At 51.4% G+C, this 8844-nt stretch overlaps 1 protein-coding gene across 2 annotated transcripts; it reads left to right on the top strand.

The window, feature by feature from the left end:
- Window positions 1-4298: 4298 nt before the first annotated feature.
- LOC118095346 (sulfotransferase 1C1) lies at window positions 4299-8844 on the top strand. Of its 2 annotated transcripts, XM_035136530.2 has the most exons (7): window positions 4299-5342; window positions 5473-5595; window positions 5690-5787; window positions 6053-6179; window positions 7854-7948; window positions 8151-8325; window positions 8606-8844. In XM_035136530.2, exons 1-7 carry the CDS (start codon window positions 5189-5191, stop codon window positions 8716-8718), a joined length of 885 nt encoding a protein of 294 aa, XP_034992421.1. In that variant the 5' UTR covers window positions 4299-5188; the 3' UTR covers window positions 8719-8844. The 2 variants fall into 2 exon arrangements, with proteins under 2 accessions (XP_034992421.1, XP_060137563.1); XM_060281580.1 differs by lacking the exon at window positions 7854-7948 and having other exon boundaries at window positions 8158-8325.

Raw genomic sequence — 8844 nt, 5'->3', positions numbered from 1 at the left:
GAGAGATAGAGGCCTGGGTCCAACACTGCCAGACCTGCCAAGAATCCCGCCCGGATCCCCCAAGGGCCCCAGTCCAGCCCTGGGAGTCCGCCCGACATCCATGGTCACGCTTGCACGTGGACTTCGCTGGCCCCTTCCAGGGAAAAACATTCTTCATAGTGGTGGATTCCTACACCAAATGGCTGGAGGTCGCACTGGTACCGTCCACTTCTACGGCGGCAGCCATCCGGGTACTACGTAAGCTGTTTGCAACCCACGGGCTCCCTGACACCCTCGTCTCGGACAATGGAACCGCATTCACGTCAGAGGAGTTCCAGACCTTCACAGCGCAGAACGCCATCCGCCACATCCGCTCAGCACCATTCCACCCTGCCACCAATGGCCAAGCGGAGCGCATGGTGCGGACCACCAAGGACAGCCTCCGCCGCATAACACAAGGGGACTGGGAATACCGCCTTGCCGCATTTCTTCTAGCACAGCACAGCACCCCAAGCACAACGACGGGCCGGAGCCCAGCTGAACTACTCATGGGCCGGCGCCTTGCAACTAGACTGGACCGACTTCACCCCGACAGAGCTCAGGATGAGGTAGTGGTGGGGAAAGGCAGGAACCCCCGGACATTTGTGGCCCAGGACCCAGTGTATGCAAAGAATTTTGGGGCAGGCCCAGCATGGGTACCCGCCAGAGTCACCAAGGTGACCGGTCCCGTGTCGTACGAGGTACTAACGGAAGGGGGGCAATGTTGGCGCCGCCACTGCGACCAGCTACGGCGACGATTCCCAGGAGGAACCCGGGAGGAGAGCGGGACAGAGGGGCCCCAAGGGGACAGCAGGGCAGTGAGGCCTGTAGAGCGAGAGGGGTGGGCAGGGGAAGCAGAAGCAGTAGGCACAGAGGGGCGCCCCGAGGCTGGAAGGACACCGGAACCAGAGTCACAACCTAGTGGTTCAGTGGCGCCAGACCAGACAGCCCCGGCACAGCCAGCAGCCTCGGAACACGAGCCAGAACCAGAACCCCTGACCAAGGAACACCCCAGGCCACAACGCACACGGAGGCGGCCAGCAGACCTTGGGGACTACGAATGCAACTTCCCGGGCAGGACTGGAACTTAGAGGGGAGGGGTGTTATGTACTGAGCTGAATCCTAGAACAATAGGATTCAGAATCAGCGGGAGCTACCCAATCCAACTCCAGGTGGAAGTGAATCCGCAACCTGATTGGCCTGCTGGAGCAGCCAATCAGGCGGCTGGCAGAAGTGAATCTGCTACCTGATTGGCCTGTAGGAGCAGCCAATCAGGCTGCAGGCAGAAGTCAATCCACAATATAATTGGCCCACAGGTGTAGCCCTGAAGTAGCCAATCACGCAAGGCCCATTGTGTAAATAATGTATATAAGCAGATGGTTTTGGGAAAAGAGCGATTCGTCTTCTCTTCTTCTCCTTGATGAATATGAGCTGAATAAAGAGCATGAAATTCACTCTCGACTCCGAGTATATTTCAGTGTAGTAGTTCTCCAGCCAAAAATATACATACAAAGGTAGTAGTTCTGAAAACTTTTCCCTCACAGACCACTTGAAAATTGCCAAGGGTCCTGACAGACCACTTACCAGACCATATTTTTCTGCCTGTTGAAGAAATTGTGCTGTGCTTGATGTGGTATGATTTTTATTTATGTTTTTACAGGCTGACAACCTGAATGAAGCTCACAGGCCATGGACTGGAAACTCCTGCATTAGGATAAAGTATTTGCAAAATGCATATATTAGTGAGAAGAGCATACAAAAATGTATTGTGTGAAGGGAAAATGCATCCAAAAATGTGTATTTTAGTCAAAACTGCATATCACGAGAAATTCATATTTAATTCCAGAGAAGCGGACACGGAGCAATGGATTAAAACTACAAGAAAGAAGATTCCACCTAAACATTAGGAAGAACTTCCTGGCAGTGGAATTTGCTACCAAGGAGTGTGGTGGAGTCTCCTTCTTTGGACGTCTTTAAGCAGAGGCTTGACAGGCATATGACAAGAATGCTTTGATGGTGTTTCCTGCTTGGCAGGGGGTTGGACTGGATGGCCCTTGTGGTCTCTTCCAACTCTATGATTCTATGATTCTAATTCTGATGATTTTTCATGAGATTTTTTTATTTATTTGCAAATTGTTGCAGAAATGTGGAGAACTGAATGTAAGCTTGCAGAAATGAGAAACTGATAGAATTCGAAAGTCTGTTTTGTCTATTCCCCAGCTTTCACACAAAAGTCCATTTCTGGTTAACTTCCATATTTCTGCAGGCTAATTTATATGGGTGAGAAAAGTCATTTTGATGGCCATTTGGGAGCCAGAAACCTGTGACCGTCTACTATGAATCAAACAGAGATCCTCTAGTACAGGCATGGCCAACAGGTAGATCGCGATCTACCGGTAGATCCCCAGGACGTTTCTGGTAGATCCCGGGTAGATTGTGGGTTCCTTAGTGATTGGCAGCCTAAAAGAAAAGAAAGAGCTCTCCCCCTAAAAAACCCCTCAAGAACGCTTGTCTCTCCCCCACAAAAAAGCTCAATAACAATGGGCAATTGCAGGGAGAGCTCCTTCCCTCTTTCCGATACAGAGTTTACCAGTATGTGTGTGACTGTGTTTAGTGCATTAGACAGAATGGCTGGATTGCTCCCCGTCCCTCTTGCCTGCCTAGAGCTCCCCAGCTCCTCCCTCATGCCGGCAGAGAGGGAGCGGTGTGTGTGTTTGCGTGCGTGCGTGCGTGCGTGGGATGGCTCCGCTTTCCTCAGGACGTAACAGGGCCCGAGTGAGTAGCTGGAGGAAAGCAGGAGCCCCAACTCATAGAGGGATTTCCCCCCTGTCCCCCTGTCTCTTTGAGCCACTGGGAGCCAGAGAGAGAGAGAGAGAGAGAGAGAGAGAGAGAGACACTCCTAGCTGGCTCCCAGCTGGGGGTTGGTGGGAGGGGGGGTTGGAGAAAGAGAGAGCGAGACAGGTGGATGGGTGCCCCTAGCTGGCTCCCAGCTGGGGGTGGGGGAGAGAGAGGTAGAGAGAGAGGTGGACGGGGGCCCCTAGCTGGCTTCCAGCTGGGGGTGGGGGAGAGAGAGGTAGAGAGAGAGGTGGACGGGGGCCCCTAGCTGGCTCCCAGCTGGTGGTGGGGGAGAGAGAGGTAGAGAGAGAGGTGGACGGGGGCCCCTAGCTGGCTCCCAGCTGGGGGTGGGGGAGAGAGAGGTAGAGAGAGAGGTGGACGGGGGCCCCTAGCTGGCTCCCAGCTGGGGGTGGGGGAGAGAGAGGTAGAGAGAGAGGTGGATGGGGGCCCCTAGCTGGCTCCCAGCTGGGGGTGGGGGAGAGAGAGGTAGAGAGAGAGGTGGATGGGGGCCCCTAGCTGGCTTCCAGCTGGGGGTGGGGGAGAGAGAGGTAGAGAGAGAGGTGGATGGGGGCCCCTAGCTGGCTTCCAGCTGGGGGTGGGGGAGAGAGAGGTAGAGAGAGAGGTGGACGGGGGCCCCTAGCTGGCTCCCAGCTGGGGGTGGGGGAGAGAGAGGTAGAGAGAGAGGTGGACGGGGGCCCCTAGCTGGCTTCCAGCTGGGGGTGGGGGAGAGAGAGGTAGAGAGAGAGGTGGACGGGGGCCCCTAGCTGGCTCCCAGCTGGTGGTGGGGGAGAGAGAGGTAGAGAGAGAGGTGGACGGGGGCCCCTAGCTGGCTCCCAGCTGGGGGTGGGGGAGAGAGAGGTAGAGAGAGAGGTGGACGGGGGCCCCTAGCTGGCTCCCAGCTGGGGGTGGGGGAGAGAGAGGTAGAGAGAGAGGTGGATGGGGGCCCCTAGCTGGCTCCCAGCTGGGGGTGGGGGAGAGAGAGGTAGAGAGAGAGGTGGATGGGGGCCCCTAGCTGGCTTCCAGCTGGGGGTGGGGGAGAGAGAGGTAGAGAGAGAGGTGGATGGGGGCCCCTAGCTGGCTCCCAGCTGGGGGTGGGGGAGAGAGAGGTAGAGAGAGAGGTGGATGGGGGCCCCTAGCTGGCTCCCAGCTGGGGGTGGGGGAGAGAGAGGTAGAGAGAGAGGTGGATGGGGGCCCCTAGCTGGCTCCCAGCTGGGGGTGGGGGAGAGAGGTAGAGAGAGAGGTGGATGGGGGCCCCTAGCTGGCTTCCAGCTGGGGGTGGGGGAGAGAGAGGTAGAGAGAGAGGTGGATGGGGGCCCCTAGCTGGCTTCCAGCTGTGGGGGGGGGGAGTTTTGTGAGTTCTTTTATGCAAGTCTCCCAATAAATCTCTAAAAGTTTCTGTTGTCCCCCGTAAGAAAAGTATTTGGGCAGTGCTCCCCCCCAAAAGGTTACTAAATCTGGTCACCCCCTTTCTTTCTCCCTAAAAAAGCTCAACTTTGAGCTGAACCCCAAAAAATGGGGGTAGATCACCACCAGATTTTAATTCTGAAAGTAGATCACACTCTCTTGGGAGTTGGCCACCCCTGCTCTAGTAGATCCTAATGCAATTTCTGCCCCCCGCCCCGCCCCAATGTAGGTGTGTAAAGGAAGTGGAGTGGAAATTAGGGTGCAGATATCCCCACAAAGTTTTAAAAGCCATACAGGGACTTCACTTGAAGGTGGCGGTAAAAACCCCAGACCAAGGCATGTGAGGAAACTCAGCCAAAACCTCACACACCCCTCTCTCCATCCGCACCTGCATAGAAGACACCCAATCCCGTTCCTGGGTCATCAAAGGTGACTCTAGAATGCAAGCATTTCGCTGGAGGAATTCATGTGCAGGCTGGGAAACTTAAGCACGGGCAATTAAAGTGGATTAAAGTACTCTGTTGCATAACTAATCAATTTTAAAAAGAATGGAGTTGGAAAAGTGGGATGAACAAATGATTAACAGCCATTTGTATATAAGTACCCCGCAAGCAAATCTGCACAAATGCTCGCCCAGCAGACAAATCAGACCAAATGCTCAATGAAGACTATAATCTAACCTCTGCATAAGCTTTGCACCAGAAAAGTCAGGAGGATTTTGAGGTCATCTGGAGGAGCCCAAACCAATTTCAGGAAGTGAGATTGAGAGATAAGGGGGGAAAGGGAAAAGGAAACTGTGAGTCAGGGAAGAAAAATAAAACTGACCAGCGGCTGCTGACAGCAGGCGTAGAAAGGAAGCAAGCTAGCTACATAAAAGCGGGTGCTATGCTCTCTTTTCCTGCATTGCCAGACGACAAATCTTGAATCTGACATGGAAGGTTTAGACCCTAAGTTATCCCAGCGCTCTGAGCTGGTGGAGGTCGACGGAATCCCTTTGCTCAGTGGTGCTGCAGAAAGATGGGGTCGCATATCAATCTTTGAAGCGCGGGGGGACGACCTTCTCATTTGCACATACCCGAAAGCAGGTAAATGGGAATAAAAGAGAGATGTGGGGCATTGGCACATAGGGCGGGGGCAGGAATGGTGCTGGGAAGTCAAGGGCTATTGGCTGAATGATGACGTCTTCTCAGGTCTCCTCTCAACACCTCCTGCCAGGGACTACTTGGACGCAGGAAATTGTAGACCTGATCCAGCATGGGGGGGACCCTCAGAAATGTGCTCAAGTCCCCATCTACAAACGGATGCCCTTCATAGAGATGCACAGCCCCTTGTTCTCACGTGAGTAAGAAAGGGAACTGCTTCTGGGAGGTGATGGTTGAGGGTGGGGTGAAGGGTTTATCTCAGCTCTGAATGTTTTTCTTTGGCATCTCAGGCTTGGAAGAGGCAGAGCTAATGCCCTCTCCACGTACACTTAAGTCTCACCTCCCGGTCCAGCTCCTGCCGCCCTCCTTTTGGGAACAGAATTGCAAGGTCATTACAGGGGGACAACTGGAGGGAGGTTGCTTAGGGGTTAATCTGAGCCAAGGATCAACACTGCTTGTTCTCTATTGGCTTTTTAAATTTTTGTGGGTAGCATTTATTTTATTGAGGTTCTTATTGTTGTGAATCGTTTTGGGAGCCCTTTGAGGCTGAAGGACAGTACTGACATGTTTTTTACATATATAAATGAGCCAAAACAGCATGCACGGAAACTGAGATTCCTGGGCTCACTTTTCTTTGTGATCTATTTCTGAAGATCATTTACGTGGCCAGGAATGCCAAGGATAACGCAGTCTCCTATTTCCACTTCCAACGTATGAACGGGAGGATGCCAGACCCGGGAACATGGGACGAGTATCTGGAGAAGTTCATTGCGGGGAAACGTGAGTAGAGGCAAAATATGGGATAGAGGAGATGGCACTGGCCCCGGAGACGGTAGTGGGGCCCACCCCAAACGCTCAAGCTCTGTACGTATGGGAGGAGACTCAGGAGAGTGGAGCCTATTGGCTATTGATCTCCTGGTCCAAGCAACAGTCTTGGCAGTATGAGGGTTCTTACACAAGGCCGCCAGGTTTAAGCAGGCAGAGCAAGACAAATAGATGCTCTGTGGATGTGACTGTCAGCTCCATGCAGCACTCATTGTTTCAGCACCAGTCAACCCCGAGACTGAACTTTAAACAGAAGCTGTCCTTTAACCGAGTAGCTAGCACTGTCTTTAGTGAGAGGACCCCTCCCATTTAAAGGAGGCCTGGCTGCTTTGACGGAAATCTAAAGGACCTGGAGAGGCTGCAGTTCCACTAGGGTTTGTGAGGTGGGGTAGAGTCCAACTAAAGCAGGCATGTCTAACAGGTAGATCGTGATCTACCGGTAGATCACTTGATGTCTGTGGTAGGTCACTGGTAGATCACTGGCTCCCTCCAAACAAGCTCAACAACTCTGGCTCCCCTAAAAAAAGTTCAACAGTGTTGGCCTGCACCCCCCCCAAAAAACTGGGCTTTCCTTCTTAAAAAAAGCTCAACAAATTTGACCCCAAAAAAGGGGGTAGATCACTGCCAGTTTTTAACTCTATGAGGTAGATCGCAGTGTCTTGGGAGCTAAAGTAACTACATCCTCTCTCCTCAGACCAGAGAGGCACAACAGAGCAGGTTAGCAAGTCTTGGAGAAAAGTAAATAGATTTACTTTTCATTTGCATTAACTATACATTTACATTCACGATAAATACTTCTAGTTAATCCATGTGTTCCTTTACACCACACGAGAACACTGTTTATCTAACAATCTAGCCTGTCTCAGCTGAGCAAGGCCCACTAGCATGTGTGGCAAAGCAGGACCAAGTTCAGACAGGATGCAAAGCGATGTAGGGTTCAGGCTGGCTGCGAAGCAAAGGTGTGGCAGGGTTCAAGCTAGAGACACAGTGGGGCTGCGGTCTGGGGAACACAGAAATCTGAAGTTGCTCCAGCAAAGAACAAGGGGACATGGAGCCCTTATACAGTGGTACCTCTGATTAAGAAGTTAATTCGTTCTGGAGGTCCGTTCTTAACCTGAAACTGTTCTTAACCTGAGGTACCACTTTAGCTAATGGGACCTCCCGCTGCCGCCGCACCATTTCTGTTCTCATCCTGAAGCAAAGTTCTTAACCCGAGGTACTATTTCTGGGTTAGCGGAGTCTGTAACCTGAAGCGTCAGTAACCTGAAGTGTCTGTAACCCGAGGTACCACTGTACAGTAGTAGCTGCAGGAAGTGTGCCCTTATTGTTAGCACCACCTTGGCAACAGGATACTGCTCTTTGTGAACCTGCAAAGGGGTTGTTGAGTTGTTGTTTTGTTTTCCTTTGAATTCTGATAAAAATGAGCTTAATACCATATTTTTCCATCTATAAGATGCCCCCATGTATGAAACACCCCCTGTTTTTGGAGTCTCAGATTTAAGAAAATGGCCTCAGCACTATCTGCCCCCTAATTTATGACATAATTTATTAGGGGGAAAAACCTAGTCTTATACACGGAAAAATACGGTAATCAGAATTGATTCTCCACCTCTTTACCTCTCTTTGCAGTTCCCTGGGGCTCTTGGTTTGACCACGTTTGTGGTTGGTGGAAGGCTAAGGATTCTCACCCAATTCTCTATCTCTTTTATGAAGACATGAAAGAGGTGAGCAGTTTACATATGCACTCCTTCCTTTCAGTAATTTCAACCAGGAAGGAATTCCTCTGCAATGTTCCAAGCAACCACCTGCATATAGCGAACTTCTGAAAATTAGTGTCCCAAATAAACGATAAACACAGTGAGCTTCCTTACGGCAGCTTTCCAGCCAGAATCCTCTCCATCATTAGCCTTATCTTTCCCTTCCTAGCACCCAGCCTTAGCAATTCGGAAAATAGCTCAGTTCCTGGACCAAGAACTTTCTGAGCCAGCTTTGAACCGGATTGTGCAGCACACAGAGTTCAAGAGCATGAAAGTGAATCCCATGGCTAATTACAGCACAATGCCAACTTACAACCACGCTTTGTCATCCTTCATGCGAAAAGGTAGGAGTGAAAAGGACATTTTCCAGCCATAAGTGGTATGGGAGGAGAGCTATGGACAGATCATACTTTTAAAGCACATATCCACTTCCCAAAAACCCTGGGAACTGAAGTTTGGTAAGGGTGCTGGGAGTTGGAGCTCTGTAAGGAGTAAACTAGAGTTTCCAGGATTCTTGGGGGAAAGCCTTGGCTGTTATTATACCTTTAAAGTATGTTGTGTAGTAGCAGAAGGGAAACAGCATGCATTGAGGGGGGCTTTCTAAACTGTTTCCCTTGCCTGCAGGCACCGTGGGAGACTGGAAAGACTACTTCACAGTGGCTCAAAGTGAACGGCTTGATGATCTGTGTGCCCAATTATTAAGGGGCAGTGGCCTGACCTTCCGCACTCAGCTATAAGTACCCCTCTGTGCTCTTCATCAATCCCATGCCTGGAGCTTGGGCCTGCATTAAACAACATAGACCATGTAACCACAAGCAAGGACCACATAGGTTGTGCGTGTTTGTTTTGAAATTTACCTTTAA

The sequence above is a fragment of the Zootoca vivipara genome, chromosome 13 (assembly GCF_963506605.1).
Source record: "Zootoca vivipara chromosome 13, rZooViv1.1, whole genome shotgun sequence".
Taxonomy (NCBI): domain Eukaryota; kingdom Metazoa; phylum Chordata; class Lepidosauria; order Squamata; family Lacertidae; genus Zootoca; species Zootoca vivipara.
Note: the sequence above shows the minus strand (reverse complement) of the source record. Positions and strands in the feature narration are given on the sequence as shown.